The sequence below is a fragment of the Rosa rugosa genome, chromosome 4 (assembly GCF_958449725.1).
Source record: "Rosa rugosa chromosome 4, drRosRugo1.1, whole genome shotgun sequence".
NCBI classification, from domain to species: Eukaryota; Viridiplantae; Streptophyta; class Magnoliopsida; order Rosales; family Rosaceae; genus Rosa; species Rosa rugosa.
Window position 1 is genome coordinate 37,636,174 of NC_084823.1, and position 19,352 is coordinate 37,655,525.

The following is a 19,352-nucleotide window of genomic DNA, read 5'->3' on the forward strand; positions in this document are numbered from 1 at the left end:
CCAGACTCTTTAGTTGACCAGGGATGAGTAGACTATGAAGCTTTTGATTATACATCTCTTACTTCATTCATGGATAACTGGTTTTTTTGTTAAATAAAAATTCACTTGATTTCCATCTCCGAATTAAATAAAACAAGACGAGAAAGAAGATAAAGATCAATATGCACCAGTTAATTAAATTCTTTATAGAATAAAGCTACTTTCAGAGTCCCTTCCCCGACCATTCCATCTTCTTTTATGTGGTAAACCTTAAATTATGACACATGCCATGTCTTAAGATCCCTTCATACACCACTTAATTGCAAAACTGATGCAGGAATACAACTGCAAGATGAACTTTTATAATCCTGAGTCGATACAAAGACTAGAGTGGCAGTAGAAGCTGCCAAGCAACCAGATGAAAAGCTGGTGCTGCATTGGCCATGAAATTCCAGAAGAGAAAGTATACATGTGCCATCCAGAATGTGCTTGAATGATCTCACAGGCCTCTGCAACAAGAGAACAGGTATATAATGAGAAACAAATACGAGGAGGAATCCTCCCACAAGAGATAACATTTCCATAAAAAGGTTATTTTTAAACATACTACGGGAAAATATGGTGCAGCAGTATATTATACAAAACCCATAATGGAGTCTGCGTACTCCCAACTCCATATATAACCTTGTAACGACATGGTACTTGTTCCGTTTGACCTTTGATCCTTGTCTACAGTCCAAAATCTAACAGAGAAAAGCTAGAACCTGCTCTCCAATTATGTATAACATTTGTAACTCAGGACAAAGGGATTGGCTTGGATTTCAATGAAAACCAGAGGAACAAGAGAAAATTCTAGGCTTTTTTTTTTTTTTTTTTGGAAATGAAACAGATTTTGTTAAGAACAAAACAAATATAAAAACAAACAGTATAAAAGAAGTCCACAAAACAGAAGCTCAAAAGAGAAGCAGCAAAAACCAGTCAAAGAGACATAGAAATTCCTAAAATACTGCTGCTCTCCAGTCCCTTAAAATGAAAGAGAAGCTGTAATCTTTGAAGGCCTTAGAAACTGAAACCCAAAGACTAACCAAAATCTCGCTTGCTCCCAAAGCTCCTCAATCTCTGCCTCTTAATAGACTTCAAAAATTCTTCTGTTTCTTTCCATCCACAGCATCCAAAACATGGCCAAGACACCACAGCCCCACAACACTTCGGCTTTCATCCCTTTTACCAAAACCAGAACAGTTTTGAGAAAACAAAGCAGAAATCTGCACTGCAGACTGCCCAAACCTAGTCACTTGGTTACTTATTGTTCCCATAAGTCTCTGACTCTAAGTCTCTTGACAAAGTATCATGAGGAAATGAAGAACTATTATTCCTTCTGTTTCTTCATAGGATACTTGTTTACTTTCACTCATAACCAACGACAGGAAGTTAAAGGATTTAAACTTTGCTTCTTCCTTTCCCATTCTCAATGAGTAAACTAAACTACTGGTATATCAAAGAAGTGCTCAATGAGTAAACTAAACAACTGGTACATCAAAGAAGTGCTCAGGCAAACACTGCCTACTTTGAAGGGTAAGATTTCAAAGTTCTCTTCTTTCAATGATGATTAAGCATAACTGGGACAATAGTTAAGATTTCAAAGTTCCCTACTTTGAAGTGTAGCTTTTCAAAGGCCTCTAAATTTCTTTTCCTAACAACTTAGATTCACAGAATAAACACATTCGGGCCATTTCCATTCCAAGCTTGTTCCTCCGTATTCACCCACCAAAATCCTTCAAACACGACGCACACACTATCAGATATCTCTGATTGATTCAGTCTCCCAACCCAAATCAAAAGTAAACTCCAGATGGGCCGAGCTACCTATATATTACATAGGTATATATATCTATCCCCGTGAGATATTGGGCAAATCAACTCCTCCATTTCCCATTCCCACTTTAGTTTGCATCTCTGGCCACCGATGCCTTTTCCAAATAGGCTCAACTCCACTGGGCACAGCGCTGAAACCAGCATTAGGAGACACAGTAGATAAGAAAGGATCTGGTTTCTTAAAAGCATGAAATTTCCACTGGTGGGCCTCCTTATATGGAAATGACTCTTCATGCCCTCTATTCAATTGCCCGAATGCTGGATGAGCACTACCTGCAGCTTGACTAGAACTGAAGGCTGTTGCTTGCATACTTTCAACAGTTGCTGAGTTGAAGCATAGACCAGAAACTCCTGATGATCTCACATCTCTAGCGGCAGCATGTGTCCATCCAGGAGCAAGCATTGGTTTGTCGACACCAGAAATTCCTGATGATCTCACATCTGTAGCCGCAGCATGTGTCCATCCTGGAGCAAACATTGGTTTGTCAACACCAGAAATTCCTGATGATCTCACATCTGTAGCCGGAGCATGCGTCCATCCTGGAGCAAACATTGGTTTGTTGACACCAGAAATTCCTGATGATCTCACATCTGCGGCGGCAGCAGGTGTCCTTCCTGGATCACAAGAGTTATTGGGAATGGTAGGCTGACTAAATATTTGTTGCTGAGGGTCAAAAGGCCTTGACTTGGATGCATTTTTGGGGGCTGGTATCTTATAAGCTATAAAGTGATTATGGCAGTTGTGACATTGAAGCTCGTGGGTGAGAAACGTTCTAAGATACTCAAAATACATCTTGCAACAACTGCAAATGGTCCAAAATGTAGTTTTCCGACCTTTCTGTGGACGAGAAGTTGACAAAGGCTTGGTAGGAGTAGCACTCCTCTCATCCCTTGTGCTTGAATGATAATTGTTGAACTGGAAACTATTCTGAGTAGTAGGCATCGATGATTTCCCATCTGGCATGGTAGGAGTAGACCTCCTCTGATCCCTTGTGTTTGAGTGATAAGTCTTGAAGAACTGGAAACCATTCTGTGTAGTAGGCATCGATGATTTCCCATCTGGCATGGTAGTACCGCAAGGCATGGTAGGAGTAGCACTCATCTGGAAACCATACTTAGTAGTAGGCATCGATGATTTCCCATCTCCATCATGCATAGAGCTTAAAATCTGCTTCCGATCATAAAGAATTCTCCTGGCATCGGATATAATCTTGAACGCCCCTTCAGCACCTGCGGATTTATTTTTATCTGGGTGAAGACGTAAAGCCAGTTTCCTGAATTGCTTTTGGATTGTATCTTCATCAGCCAAAGGGTCCACACCAAGGACCTTGTACCAATTAACTTCCCCATTTGCTCCCTTCTCAGCAGAGGTGTAGACATCGAGAGTTGCCAGAAACTGAGGAAGACCATCAAGCTCAGGATACAAGTTTTGAGCTTTTAAAGCAAATCGTTTAGCCCCAGCAAAGTCAAACCCTGCAACCTTCAACTCTGCTATCTGTTTGGCCTTAAGGGCCTCTTCTTTGTTGCATTCCATATTCACAATGTTGGTGACTCTCTGGATCAGTACGTATATCTCCTAGTTTGCTTATTTTGATGTGTAGGTCACTCCTATACGAACCACAATCAAACCAAATATTAATTCTATCAAACACCCGAAATTGTCGCGTTGATCATTAATAAGTTACTTCTGATTGTGGAAGCTGCATCCAGAAAACAGAAAAACCGTGATAAGGAAACTAATTTAATTCCGATATTAAATAAAAGATGTGAAGATTATACCAACCAGCACGGCCATAGTTAATCAAAGGCAACAACTTCAAACATAGAAAAAGGTACTAATGAATGCTTCCTCTCATATATCGGTTACAGAATCTTTAACAACTCCTTACCTAGATTTTTCAATTCAATCATCAAACAAAATTACGCGGGAAACCAACAATCCATGGAACTTAACAAGTTAAAGAGCTGAAATTCCCAAGGAAGCACAGTATAAATTGACAAAAGCACATTGATGGTAATAAGATTGCAATGCCAGTCATCACAGTCATACTCAATCTTAAGATTACAAAACAAAAATTTTAAAAAGACCTATCTTGTTCCTGAGAAATGCTGGTAAAACTAATGACTGCAGGGTGAATGGCTGTTGTTGAATTCCAAGTTCACTTTTATAACAGTTCTCAGAAACCATGTAAAGTACAATCTCAGTTATCATACACTTAAAAAAAAATAACCAATCCAAAACAGTAAATCATAATCCAAATTTGGAGAACCAAGAACATAAAAACAGATAACCCAGTTCTCAAATTCACTAACATTTAACAACCTAATCAAACCCACAATCTAATAGGCATACAAAACCATTTGAATTAGCTTCCAATAATACTTGAAATTCCACATAAAACATGCCCAATTAAGTAGCTTTGGCTAAAACCCTAGAAGTCTAATAGCATTAGTGACAATCAAATAGAAAAGCAATGACAGTGGAATCAAGGCAGAGTGAAAACCATGTTGAGTGAAACTGACAAAATAAAAAGAGGGTATCAATGAAATTTACCCCTTTCAAATATATAAATCGCAGATGAATTCCCAACCAAATTCTTGTAGTTTCCCTCTATCGCCACCCTGATCAAAATTTTAGACAAAATCCCTATTTCAGGGGTTTTTACTTTTTGGTGAAATTCTTTCAACCCCTGAAAAGAATTTGTATGATATTATATAACTTATATATCAAAGCACTCATATAATGCAAAGGTAATATTGGTTTCGATGCATTTAAATACTGATTTTTTTGCCCCATGGTTAAAATCTAACCATGGTTAATCTCTTCCTCTGGTTTAGAGGATTTGTGGTTCTCCTACATTTGCCAAATTTTCCCTAAATTAGAGGATTTATTTATTTTAAATATTTTGTCATATGGTTTTATCTCATTATTTCTTATGCATTATTATTTTGAGAGAACCACCACATTACTAATTATTAGTTTAGTGGTATTACTCTAAGTTCGGAGAAGTCGTAACCATGCATGAAGTTCTTAGTTCGAGTGCACGCGCCTTCGTCTTTTTAAATATAAGTTTATCGTTGTAAATAACGTGTGGTTTACGTAAACACAACTAATTTGAAAATATTGAGGATATATTAAATTCACTCTGATGTCTTTCATTTTTGGCTGTAACAGCAGTATTAAATTCTGGGGGATACCCTTCCAATCATAATCATATTCATATCCAGGTATTTAGATCCTTACCATTTTTTACTGAGGAATTTGAGTTGTTGGTTTGACAGATAAAATCCAATTCATGCACCATCATAATTATACCAAAAATGCCCAAATGTAGTCCTAATCACCTAAATGAGTCATTCACAGATACTGATTCAATGTGTTTCTAGTTTTGACAGTGTGACAGTTAACTACTGTAGTTAGACCTAAGCCAAAATTAGCATTGACGGGTTGAGTGTGAGGATAAAAATTCTCAGTACACCAGTACAACAATACAATATGCAAAAGAATATTCTTTAGACATCAGATTTATTCAAATCATGTAACCGTGTTGCTTACATAGCAAGAAACCAGAAAGGAAAGAACTGCTTTGAAACATTATTCATTTCTCATTCAATTGTAATGTAATGTCTGTACTGGCATATTGTAATGAATGTTCTGATATATAATGAACTGACAAATAGTAATTTAGATGTGCTGGGGGCTGGTATAAAATTTTGTGGTAGTTGGCGAGGCAGAAGTGTACTAACCTGAGCTAAGAGTACTGCTCCAGATCACAAGGATGAAAAGTTTTTCAAAAATTATTTTGCTGAGAAAATATCCACTTGCTCTTGTCTTTGCATCTCAATTGTTCGGATTCCCATAGCGGTGTGTAAACCCTCATTCGATAAACTACAATCATACCTAATCCTGCTGCAACAATGCATAGTGCTGATAGGATTCCAAGAGTGATGGAATAACATATTGTACCAACACGAGAGGTCATCATCATCCCTGAGGGGTTTAATTAAGAAGCTATCAACTTGGATCTTGGTGTCTGAGTGCAGCTTCTTGTTCTGCATATTTTCTACCAGTTTTTTCGCTATCTACTTGGATTGGTTACAGATGGAACAAACATACTCGGTCAACGTGATATAACTTAAAGCCTTTGGTGGTTTATTGGCTTACTGATGTTTCTCATAATAGCAAAACTAGTTAAGTTTGAATTAGCATTCTCAATTCAAAATCTCACTTCAACTAAAGAAATGTAATTGGGCAGCTGTAGCATTCTCAAGCTCTTGTCAATCTGGTTAGATATCCAATATGCGCCAGTTAAATCAATTTCTTTATAGAATAAAGCTTCAGGGTCACTTTCCCGACCATTCCATCTTCTTTTATGAGGTCAACTTTAAAATAATGACACATGCCATGTCTTAAGATCCCTTCAGACACCACTTAATTGCAAAACTGATGCAGGATTACAACTGAAACATGAACTTTTGAAATCCCGAGTCAAACATACTCGTCTACAAAAACTAGAGTGGCAGTAGAAGCTGCCAAGCAACCAGATGAAAAGCGGGTGCTGCATTGGCCATGAAATTCCAGAAGAGAAAGCACACATGTGCTATCAAGAATGTGTTTGAATGATCTCATAGGCCTCTGCAACAAGAGAACAGGTATATAAGGATTTATATTAGAAGCAAATACGAGGAGGAATCTAGCCATAAGAGTTCCACAGAAAGGTTATTTAAAAATACTAGGGGGAAATACGGTGCAGCAGTAATAGAACTATTAGACAAAACCCATAAATGGAGACTGAGTAGTCCCAACTCCAAATATAATCTTGCAACAAGATGTTACTTGTTCCATTTGAACCTTTGATCCTTGTCTACCGTCCAAAATTTAAAGATTCCACTGAAAAGCTATAACCTGCTCTCCAATTATGTATAACATTTGTAACTCAGGACAAAAGGATTGGCTGGGATTTCAATGAAAACTAGAGAAACAAGCGAAAGAAAAAGATAAGACTACAAAGTTTTAGTTTTTTTTTTTTTTTTTTTTAAATTTATTTATTATTATTATTATTTTATTTTTTTTCCTGGAAATGAAACAGATTTTGTTAAGAACAAAACAAGTACAAATTCAAACAGTAAACAAGAAGTCCACACAACAGAAGCTCAAAAGAGAAGCAGCAAAAAACCAGTTACCCCACAAGAACCCCCAAAATCGACAGAAATTCCTAAAATACTGCTGCTCTTCAGTCCCCCAAATTACAAGAGAAGCTATAATCTTTAAAGGCCATAGAAACTAAAGCCCAAACACTCAACAAAAATATCACTCACTCCCAAAGCTCCTCAATCTCTCCCCTTAATAGACTCAAAAATACTTCTATTTCTTTCCATCCACAGCACCCAAAACACGGCTAAGACACCACAGCCCACAACACTTTGGCTTTCGTCCCTTTACCAAAACCAAACGGGCCCTGCCCAAACCTAGCCAATTGGTTAATTATTGTTCCCATGAGTCTCTGACTCTATGAGTCAAGTCTCTTGACAAAGTATCAGAGGAAATGAAGAACTAATTATCCTCCTGTTTCTTTATTCGGTTTCTTTACAAGATACATGTTTACTTTCACTCATAACCAACAATAGGGAGTTTAAAGGACTTAAGCTTTGTTTCTTCTTTTCCCATTCCCATCGAGTATACTCAACAACTGGCACATCAAAGAAGTGCTCAGGCAAACACTGCCTAAATTGAATGGTACAATTTCAAACTTCTCTACTTTCAGTGATGGTTAGCATAACCAGAACTACAATCAAGATTTCAAAGTTCCCCACTTCAAAGTTCAGCTTTTCAAATGCCTCTAAATTTCTTTTTCTAACAACTTAGATTCACAAATAAACACATTCCGGCCATTTCCAATTCCAAACTCGTTTCTCCTTATTCACCCACCTAAACCCTTCAAGCACGACGCATACACAATCACACATCTCTGATTGATCCATAGTCTCCCAACCCCAAATCAAATGTAAACTCCAGAAAGGGCCGAGCTACCTATAAATAGGTCATACTTGAAATTCAAAATTTCAAAGTTGTCTACTTTGAATTGCCTGTCCCAATTCCACAAACACAATTCTAAACCCTAAACCCCAAACAAGCAACAATCTAAAGAAGCTAAACAACACAATTATAAACCAAACATTTTGAAATCAAAATCCCCAAATTGGGAATCAACCCAATTCCCAATCCATCCAAATGGGACAAAGCAAAACAGTAAATGGTATACCTGACTTTCTTGATGAGGATGGACTGGAGCTTGCGGGCGAGGTCTTGGGATTTGAGCTTACGCTCGAGGTTCTTGCGTGCCAACACGCGCTTCTCGGAGTTCTTGATGTGGTGGGTCTGCTCGCGCTTGATCATCCTCTCGATCCCACTCGACTGCATCTTCCTCTGCATAAACGTCAGCGCCCACTCCAAGTTTCCGTTCAGAACCTTCACGCGAATCCCTCTCACTTGCTCGTGGCGGTGGTGAGTCGCCGGACTCAGTGACTCGGCGAGCCCCTGACTCGGCCGTCGGAACAAAGTCCAGGCATTCCTCGCCGCCGTGTTCATTTTTAGGGATTCAAAATATTAGTGTGTGGGCGAACTGCTGTGACAGTAGAAGCGTCGAGGCTTCGGTCCCCTTAAATTAACATCTCACCCAATTAATTACCGAGAGAGTGAGGTGTTTTTTTTTTACAGGTGCGTGGGTTTAATCGGTAATTATCTAACCCCTTGAAAATTGGTAATTACTAATTAGATAATAATAACCACTTGCAAAGTAACGTTGGTCGGCTTAGCATGAAACTCAAAATATTAGTGTGTGGGCGTTCTGCTGTGACAGTACAAGTGTCGAGGCTTCGGTTCCCTTAAATTAACATCTCACCCAATTAATTACCGAGAGAGTGATCATCTCCCCCTTGAAAATTGGTAATTACTAATTAGATAATAATAACCACTTGCAAAGTAACGTTGGTCGGCTTAGCATGAAACTCTCGTGTGTAGCATTCGAGTCTCAACTCTTAAGTCCCACCAGATTATGACTAGCAAGTTTGAGGGGCTTTCGAGTTCGTGTCATATTGGGGTTTTTTCTTAAATTTTTCCTCTTCCTAACCATTCTGTCCTTCCACCTTATCAACTAAGTAAAGCGTATGAAATTTGAGATTCACAATAGATCAATCGTCCCACTCTAATTTCGAAGTTGTGAACCTCATTATTTCTGCTCCAATTCTTCTACCACTTTTCAATTTTGTCCTAGCTCGCAATCGAAGTTATTTACCGCATCCTTTCTGCTCCAATTCTTCTCCTATTTTCTATTTTGCCCTAATTTGTTTTGCCCTACTCGAGGATCTTCTTTCATCGTTGTTATTCATCAAATCGCTTAGGTGAATTCATCGTTGTTCTTCGTCAAATCTCTAAGGTGAATTCATCAATGTAAGTAACTTCCTCTTTTCATTTTGTTTATCAATATTAGTGACACTAGTGAGTTTCTCTATTTTGATTTTGTGATTGATCATGTTTGAAACTGATTTCAATTCATTATGAATTCCTCTCTTGTGTTTGTTTTGTGATTTTCGTTTTGGTTATGTTTTCAGACTACGTGCAAGGACAACCATCATCACGTTGATAATTAAAAAGAACTGACAATTGAGCACATAGTCCTCATGAAGATCACCAAAGAAATGACACAGCACCAAAAACAAGACTCCCAAACTGTAACTTGAAAGAATAGACTTATTACTAGAGCTAAAGAAAAAAAAAACAAAAAAAAAAACAAAAAAAGTATTCTAAGCTAATGTATGACCTAGCCGCTCTGCTAGGGTTTCCTCGTTGGCCCTCTCGCCTTCGACAAAATTCCAAATCTATGGCTATTGCCACAAACTCCCCCTTCTCCGGCGTGTCATGTTTTGCTTTAGGGTGCGCTGCAAGTCGTTTCTCTTTGCTTTTCCTTCTCCTTGGACTCGCTGTTAGCGGTTTTGATGGAGGACTGTTTGACCCGGGATTGGCTCTTTCTTTGATTCCTGATGGGTCGGGTGATGGAGGTTATGGGGATAACGCAATTGATCCGTGGAGGTGGAGGGGTTTTCTACCCTCTGGTATTCGCGTCAATGGCAGCCTAACAACCTGCTTAAGCCCAGAGCATCATCGAGGGCCAGTCGCAGCTGTTGCTGCTGAAGTTGATGGCGGCAATTTGGTGTTGGTGAAGGACGGCGCTCTGACTCCGTCTGGGAGTGGTCTGTGCCGGCTTGGTCGTGGTGGCTTGTTGGTGGAATGGTACCAGTGCTTTACGGCGGCGGCGCGGGACGGAGGTGGTGGTTGTGCAGGTGTCACCCACTGGGCCGTGTTTGATCGGAGCTCTAACCCTAGCGTTTGGTCTCCTGGCTTTGGGCTTTTTTGGCTCAGGTTTCTTTGGGTGTGGGCTGGCCCTATGCTTTGGGGCTGCTGGATTAGGGTGTCTTGGGCCCTAACTACATGTTGCTTTGTTTTTTCAGATGATGGAGTTGAGGGTGAATTTTCATCCTCTTCTCCTAGTACTCTTTAATTTCTTCTTCAGGTTGCAGGAACTATTAACTCTGTTGTTCTTTTAACCCTTCGGAGTTCTTAGTTCTTGTTTAGAATAAAAGTGCGTAACTTTAAAAGGTGGGTGTACTTGGGGTATTTGGTTTCTTATTCTATCTTTAGAATAGGATTTTAGAGTACTCTGTAAACGACGTTTTATGACGACCCTTAGGGGTACGTCGTTTTTGTACTGCTTGCTAAATTATAATGAATGGATGACCTTTTTACTCAAAAAAAAGAAAAAAAAAACAAAGAAAACCCTAAAACGAACAAAAAAGAAAATAACCAATCAACTTTCTTTCCTCATAAAGTTACCAATTACCAAAATATAAGAAATATCAATATTTACAAAAATACTAGCACACTTTTCTTTTCATTATTTAAGAAAATGTCATAACGTCAAAACAGCTACTATCATTAATTGAAAAGCCACTGCCAATGAACAAAAAAACTACTTTAGGCGTTCAAAAAAGCTATTGTCGAATAATCGACAAACCGAAAAGCTATTGTCAACAAATGTTATTGTCATTCGTTAGAAAAGTCACTATCATCATTATCAACTAATTGATAGATACATTTTCTGAAGAATGAGAGTAGATTACCGGTTCATTAGCACTAACTTTTCGGTTTATTGGCAGTAGTTTTATTTTTTGTTTGTTGCTAATACCTTTTCAATTAATAACAATAGTTGTTTGGATGTAATGATATTTTCATAAATAATGAAAAATAAAAATGCGGTGGTATTTTTGCTATGGTTTTAATACTTCAAATTTATAGAATTTTTTTATAAAACTTTCTAATGTTGATTGAAATTTCGCTAAATATTTGTGTATAATGGTCTGCAAAACTTTAGTTTTGAATATATTATAGATTAGTGATGATCACACAGGACCCAGGTGACAAAAAAAGTTTGTTATCATCCACATTTAGATTTAATTTTAAGGGTTCAAATTAAAACACTTAAAATTCATTATTTTAATCTCAACCCTTGATATTAAATCTAAAGCTGAGTGACCACAAAATCTTGTGACCGTTTTTTTTTTTTTTTTTTTTTTTGAGGGGAACGGAAGACTGATCCATTGATATAAAATCATACGACCTCACTCGGTCAAGCATGAAGGGTACAAACACCCCTCATATTACAATCATTGCTCAAGTAGTGCACTGAATGCACATAAAAAATGACTACTAGCCGAGACTACTGCGCCTTGAACACTAAGAAGCTACAACACCAAAAAAACCAGTACATCCACCTAAGACCCTGATGGTGTACATCAGTACTGATCGTTGGGCACATTGTAACGTCCTAGAGAAACAAGGTATACAAGGCCAAGGCCTATAGCACCCAATAAGGGAATTATTGAAACAAAAACAAAAAAACAAGAAAACTCATGCAACAGTCCAACTGGCCCAAAAGAAAGCAATATCCAAGGCCCAAACCAGCCTGGCTCAGCCCAGCCCAGCCTCCACTTCCCTGTGCACCTGCCACACGCACACAACGACGATCCCACCACCACGACTCACCGTGATCGAGAAACTGCCGCCCGCATCAAGGAAGATCACCACCACCGCGATGCCACCACCACAGAGAAGACACCAATACAACCAGACGTGGGTCCAAATGATAGATCCCAACCTTCAAGCCGCCACCGGAAACCCCTCTGAAGACGCTATCACCGCTGCCTGGATCACCAGCCCACGCCGCCCGCTTCGTCCTTGATTCGGTGCCCACGGTCGCTCAGCGCAGAGAGCGACGAACCAGACCTCACCGACCGGCACTAGCGAGCCCGAATATAGCCAGCCTCAAAACCAAAAGGACCATAACCATCAATACCCGTCCGGTAGCGTCACAACGTCGGCGAGGCAGAGCCAGCGCTGACACTGGAGCGCCACCGGACGAGAAGAAGCTCGCAAAAGCCTAGGCAGAAGTCGTGCTCTTCTCTCACCCCAGCAGGCGGCTAGGGTTTTTTTTTTTTATTCTTTGAAAAAGTCTTAAAATCTTGTGACCGTTTGAACATTACTCTATTTTAGATATCATTCAAATATCAGTAAAGTTAAATTTTAATAATTTCCAAAATAAAAAATTTAAATCCTTAATCCAAAGAGATATCTCTTGGATAACCGTGGCTAATAATCCCTTAGATAACCATTACACATACTAAATGATGATTAACTTATTTCAATGTATAATGAAGAATTGCAAAAAACCAAATTCTCTCTCTCTCGAGAAACCCTAACCACCCTAAAACCGGTCTTTGTCCGATTGCAAAATCGTGCTCGTCCGGCGGCGCCTGACGTTTGGGTTGGCCTCCGGGCCTCGCCGACGTCTAAGGTTTGCTGCCGGACGGGTGTTTCGATCTAAATCTAGCCGAGGATGCTTCTTGGGTGGGTGTTGTATGCTCGGGGAATTTCCAGACGGTGTGGGTTTGTGTTCTGGCAACGTCTCCGATCATGGCTGGCGGTGGGGTTGTGAGCGGATCAAGACCGGCAGTTGTTTGGATTATGAATTGGCGGTGGTGCAGTTGTTTGCGCACTGGACCGGCGTGTTTTCTGGATCGGGTCTTCACGGTCTGAGCTGTGGTGGCGTGGGGCGCGGCGGTTGGGGTCGAAACAGCCTGCGGTCGCTGCGGTGTGGGGCGCGGCGGTTGGGGTTACAATCTGCGTGAGGCGCAGTGGCTCGCGTCGGGGCAGCACTGATCTTGCGGAGGCGCTGTGGGTGTTTTGGCTGCGTACGACATGTCGTCAGGGAGATGTTGGGCCTGGACCAAGCCACCTTGATGGGCTCTGAGTTGGCACCCTTCCTTTTGAGGCTCTTAGGCTTAATATTTTGGGCTAGGGTTGTTACCCTATGTCCTTACTATTGGGTCTGTTTTGGGCTCCAAATTAGATAGATTTTTCTTTCTAAGTTATACCCTTTTTAGGGACTATGCACTTTTGTTTTTTATGTGCCTATTTACTATGTATTCATAGTTCATAGGCTCACTGAATAAGTGAGCATTGGTTGTCTAATGGGTGGTTCTAGCATAACACGTCCTAAACTTGCCCTAGAGTTGGCAAGGGAAGGTATGTATCCGTGCCATTCTGGCTTGAGATAAATGAATGATTATTGGTTCAAAAAATGTATAATGAAGAATTCATTATCTCTCTAAACCTTCAAGAAAATGAGGGAAGAGATACACAGTTGGATTTGGATTTGATATTTCTCTAATTTCAACCAGCCCTATTAGCACAAAGAATGCTATAATAACCTACTAGCAATCAGCCTAACTAAGTCTCTTCTATATTCTCAAAAGAAAAATAAAAGTCTCTTCTAACCCACTATATATGGTGAGAACAAGTGTTGCAAGAGTTTTTCTATTAGAACCTCCAAATTTACTCACTTGACCTCTATGCTTTCTACACATCTTATCAAATTTTCAAAGACTAAATTTACTCACTAAACCTCACTAAACTTCCTCAAATAACCTCACTAAACTTCCTCAAATAACCTCACTCATATAATTTGCAAACAAATTATTATCTTTAAAATAAAAAATTTAGTCATTTCAATGATTTAATCACTCTATAAATCTTAACTAAATATACATTTCTTAATCAAACTTGAGTTTAAAAAATTAATGTCTAATCAATAAGAAAATGCCATGAACTATTCTGTTTTTTTTTTAAATATTTATTTCTATTTTATCTGTGCAAAAAAAAAAATTAAGAAATCATTTGTTTTTTAATGTTTATTTTTTTTTCTATATTTTTTGTACCACATGATTAATTATTTAAATATTTTTAGTTTTTTTTTTTTTTTTTACAAATATAATAGATTGACTATGATTTAGGTCCTAAATCATAAGAGGATTTATTTTGTTTTCCCTCACCAATATGCGTTCAACATATATCATACATTTTTATGTCACATGATCTTAATCATATTTTTAATTCTTATTAAATATATATGAATGTTTTAATGAGTATGTAGTGAAATTGGAAAATGAAAATAGATAAGGAAAATAATAAGAAATACAATCTAATATTATTGAATTGGAAAGTCTACATAAAATAAATATAATATTTTTTGGTATAATTATTGTCCTTAATAGTCATTTTATAGTAGGTTATATATGTCATTTAATAATTCATAATAGAGTGACCATGGGGGTAGGAGTGAAATCCTTTGATCCTCTTTTAAAAAGAAAAAAGTAAAAAAAAAAAAAAAAAAGTGAGCAGATTTGGAGGTCCCAATAGAAACTCTCGTGTTGCAATCCTGCACTGTATAGAAAAATGTTGACTTTTTGCTGTAGTTGTATGACACAAGACAAAACGACAAGTGTCAAGCAAAGAAATAAACTTTGATTGATATGGTATTACCTGGCCCACCCAGTAGTTGTTATGGAATTAAGAACTACTCCATGCAATCGTACGTACACTTTTATGCGCTTAATGCAGCTAATCTAATTTGATATTAGCAGTAAATTTTGGTTTAAGTTGGGAAACTCAGTTTTTGATTGTTTACAAATTAAACCAATGATTTATTTATCGAGCACCTACGTGTGGTTTAAATAGATATTTGGTGATATTAAGATGGCAAATGACTACCCATGCCACTCACAAGCCAGATAAGACAATTGCGAATTTTTAAACTTTGAATGCTTAGCGCAGCTTTACCAATTCACTCTTCACCTCTTTAATTCTCTCTTTCATTTTCTCTTCTTCATATAATTAGAATGTGAAGAGTCTTGCTCGATAAGCAATTATTCTCTATTGTGTCAAATCTGTGTTCAAATTGTAGAAAATAATTGTTTCCCCCATAATTATGATCAGGGTAAAGCTATGGTATGTTAACATTTCTCATACATCAACTATTTTTACCACTTTAAGAACTCATGTTACTATTTTGAGGACTAATATTACTATTTTGAGGACTCATATGGTAAACTAAGAAAATTTACCACTTTAAGGACTCATGTTACCACTTTGAGGACTAATATTACTATTTTGAGGACTCATGTGGTAACTAAGAAAATTTACCACTTTAAGGACTCATGTTACCACTTTGAGGACTAATATTACTATTTTGAGGACTCATTTTACCACTTTTAAGGCAATTGTATGCATGTCATACGTTAACACATTGTAGAATTTTCCTGATGATCAATCTATAAATATAAGCCTTAATATCTATTGAAGGCTAGACTATTGTCTACTCGATCTATAACTTACTGTATCGTGTACATTGTATTTTCTAATCAAATCGTTGCAAATCCTTAAAATACAATATTTATCTATGAAGATTACAAATTTTGACTTAACTAACAAGATATCATGCTCTGCCATTGCCAATGATACCATCTATCCGGCCTCAATTTTTTCATCCTGCTAGGAAGAGTGAAGGGAATCAATGCCCAACTGCCATGGTAATCGATAGTACCTGTTTGATGTTCTTATTGGTGCGTGATCACAAATTTGAGGACAAATAAACAAATCTTTAAAAAAATTAGAGTTGCGCCTATACAACTTGGGGCTGACGTAGAGTTATAATGAATTTAGAGCAACTATGTTCCTAAAATGTACTACCCCCACTACTACACAAAACTTTCCTCAATATTTACTTGGATGTGGTTGATCATTGTGAAAGTGTTTGTATATATGTTTGAGTAACTGCGAATCTGAACTTCTGCAAATATTGATTTAATCAAACAAATCAACATTTGTTTCCTCATTTCTTTCTGTGTGAATAATAAATATTGTCTTGTAATTGTCTTATGAACTTGCATTTTGAATCAACTTAACAATAATTGTGTGATATTTGAATGAAATATATATGTTGTAAATGTTTGGCCATATGTATTGGGTTTAGTTTTGCTGGATCTGCTATATTTTAAGTCATATTTAAATCCTTTAGTACCTTACCTAATTACATTTCCACTCCTATCAAAGCTTGCATTAGTAGTACTTAATGAAAATCTTGAGTATTTATTAATGTTTCACAGAATGACAAGGAGGACATACTATTGAAGTTCCTTGTGAAAGTGAGAAGGATCCAGAGCAAATGACTGACAAATATCTTAAATTTGGAGATTGATAGTTTTGTATTTTTAGTTTCACAAGGTTTTTCTGTATGTTGAGGGTCTCAGACATTGTTGAATAAGAAGTTGGGTTTTTTAGAGTCTATTTTGCTCTTGATAGTGTTTAAAGCGTTCTGATAAAAACTCTGAAATTTTTTAGGAGAATGGTGTTGAGGGTCAGATGAAGTGAGGCGACAAAGAGGTTATCAAGCTTAATCATAGCTGAGGAGGAGGAAAAGTGGGTTGTTTCAGTAAAAAGATCGAAAACCAAGTAGAAGAAAAAAAGGTGCAAAAAAGATGCCGGGATGCCTAAGAAACCACCAATTGCATTCTTCTATTTCTTGTATGTTACCTCTTTGATTCCTTTCTATGTTTTTGATTTTAGTTGCAGTACATATTTCACTTTGTGGAAGTGTATGGTTTGCTCCAATACTTGATCAAACTGCCAACATGCTTGATTATTTGCTTTGTGTGGTTGTGTTGTTCCTATGAGAAGTCATTATGAGTCTCACTATGAGAACTCATTATTTATTCAGTGTGATTCTGGTTCTGGTCTTTAGACCTTATAATGGGAGCTTTTCTACTTGGAGCTTTTCTACTTAGAGCTTTATAATAGAAAATGGAAGTTTTGTGAGGATATTCAACACTATGGTAAGTAAACATGTTACAAGAAAGTCATTTTAGGTGTCTTGAACAAGAAACCTCTTCACAGGCAATTTGTTAATTATTAAATGTCCTCTAGTAAAAGCTTACACAAAGGTCAACTATATTTTAATGTATTCAAGGGAATATAATTCCCGTGCAAGTTTGCAAGTCTTAAAGTTGCTTACAGTTGGGAAGGACATAAACATTCCTGATTGCTCTCAAATATACCAAAGAGAGGTACTTGGCTATATGAGGACCACAGTTACTTGATGTCTTGATGTTGGAGTACTAGTAGTGTTGCTTTGCAAGTTATATGTTGTTTAATTGGGGAGATAGAATCATGTGAGTATGGTTCCGTGGATTGGTTTCATTCATGCACACTAGCCATTATGAATATAGTTCCTGCAGATTGGTTTCATTCATGCTTGTCTTGTACTTGATTAGAGATAACTGCATTCGCATGACTTAGGATAGGATTTTTGCATTGTGCTTAGAGATGTATTACTTTTATGAAATTTGCATTTTGAGAATGAATGCTCTGTTTGGGACATATATTCATTAACACTTACTATTCTCTACTATTTTCTTGATTTTTGCAGTTCAAGAGTCTAGAAAAATTCATGGACATCCTCAATGAAAGTGCTGGGTGTTGAACTTGTTAAGTTATAGTTAGATCATTGTTAGAGCAACTTTACCAGCCTCGCCAAAATTGATTCTACGCTATTTTAGCGAGCGTGAGAAGCGGAAAATAGCAAAATCAGGCCTTCGGCAGACTCGCTATATCGTTCGCCAAAATGGTTTTCGCTACTACGCTCGCCAAATCTAGGAGAGGAGAGAGAAATTCGAGACGCTCGCTATCTCCTCCAACGAGCATATTCATTCAAATTCAAACCTCTAGGTAATCGTCTTCCTCTTCTCGTGCCTTTCTTTCTCCTTGGTGTTCTTCGATTTCAAAACTTTTTGGTTTGGGAGACGGAAATTTGTGGTGAAATTCATAAACCCTGAAAAAGGGATTTGAGGCTATTCTCTTTTTTTGTTCGGTAAGCATGAAACTTGTTTGATTAATCATATATCTAGAATCACTGCAATTTCTTGGAACTTGAGTACGTTGGTGGGTATCAGATTATGGGTGTACTTTTGTAATTGAGCAAGAACTGAGTCTCTTTGATATGATTACCTGAATTGTATGTTATTCTCAATTCGATAGGTGAGCAAAATAGTTTGTTTATTGAGTTAGTTCTCATTTAGAGGTCACTCCCACCAATGAAGAACATGTCATATTCATAGATGTCTATCTTCTTGCATCTAGAATGAAATTTAAAAGGTTTAATTTGATCACAGATGCAAACCATAAAAGAAGAACCACTCTTTCGATGCCATGCAACCTAAATTTTAACATTTTACAATTTGTTTTGTTACTTTGCTTTGACATGTTCTCTGAATGTTTTCTTATGTTGATTATCAATTCCTATACATGTAGATGGATTCTGCTCAAGTCCCCCGTGTTGCAATAGATTTAGGAGAGGATATTTTAAATTATGCCAATATCCTCAATGGAAGCTCAGGGCATAATGATACTATATTTTCAACGTTTGGTTATCCTGCATCTGATGATGCTATTAGCTATAGTCAGAACCCTATTCAAAGTCAAGTTGTTGTTCAAAGTGAACCCAAAACCACAAAGAAAGCTAAAAGAGCCAAGAATTTCTCCATTCAAGAAGACAACCTTCTTGTGTCTGCCTAGCTCAATACTACCCTTGATCCAGCAATAGGAAATGATCAAAAAGGTGCTGCTTATTGGAAAAGAATTTGGGAGTATTTCTATGAGGAGAAGAACTTTGAACTGGAGTGTGATCGTAATCAGGGTTCTCTCATGCATCCCTGGTCTGGAATTCAACTGGATGTGAACAAATTTTGTGGCTATTATGCTGAAATTGAAAGGACAAGAGCAAGTGGTACAACTGAACAAGATAGGGTAATCTAAATTACCAATGTGATATATTCCAAGTTGCATAGTATAGAATAACTAACTCTATTTTGTTTTTATGTTTGTTCAGATTGTGGAAGCCAAACAAAAGTTTAGGAGGGAGCGAGGATACAACTTTACATATGAGCATTGTTGGCATGTGTTGAAGTTCCACCCGAAATGGAACTTGGAACTCTCTAGGAAAAAACCTAAGAAAACTCATGCTACGGTTCCTGCTACTTCGTCTCTTATCACT

The 19,352-nt window shown here is 37.6% G+C and overlaps 2 protein-coding genes across 6 annotated transcripts; both read right to left on the reverse strand.

Annotated features, from left to right (window-relative positions):
• Window positions 1-170: 170 nt before the first annotated feature.
• LOC133745478 (uncharacterized) lies at window positions 171-6,004 on the reverse strand. Of its 5 annotated transcripts, none has more exons than XR_009863639.1 (3): window positions 4,409-6,004; window positions 1,065-3,554; window positions 171-488 (listed from the first exon to the last, which is right to left on the reverse strand). XR_009863639.1 is itself a non-coding variant. In XM_062173557.1 (3 exons), exon 3 carries the CDS (start codon window positions 3,386-3,388, stop codon window positions 1,871-1,873), a length of 1,518 nt encoding a protein of 505 aa, XP_062029541.1. In that variant the 5' UTR covers window positions 3,389-3,554; window positions 4,409-4,544; window positions 5,602-6,004; the 3' UTR covers window positions 171-1,870. The 5 variants fall into 5 exon arrangements, 3 of the variants coding, with proteins under 3 accessions (XP_062029541.1, XP_062029543.1, XP_062029542.1); XR_009863640.1 differs by having other exon boundaries at window positions 587-3,554; XM_062173557.1 differs by having other exon boundaries at window positions 171-3,554; window positions 4,409-4,544; window positions 5,602-6,004.
• Window positions 6,005-6,260: 256 nt separating this feature from the next.
• Window positions 6,261-8,503, reverse strand: LOC133745479 (uncharacterized). The gene is made up of 2 exons (XM_062173561.1): window positions 8,118-8,503; window positions 6,261-6,490 (listed from the first exon to the last, which is right to left on the reverse strand). The coding sequence occupies exons 1-2, from the start codon at window positions 8,441-8,443 to the stop codon at window positions 6,481-6,483; spliced, it is 336 nt and encodes a 111-aa protein (XP_062029545.1). The 5' UTR covers window positions 8,444-8,503; the 3' UTR covers window positions 6,261-6,480.
• Between the last annotated feature and the right edge of the window lie 10,849 nt (window positions 8,504-19,352).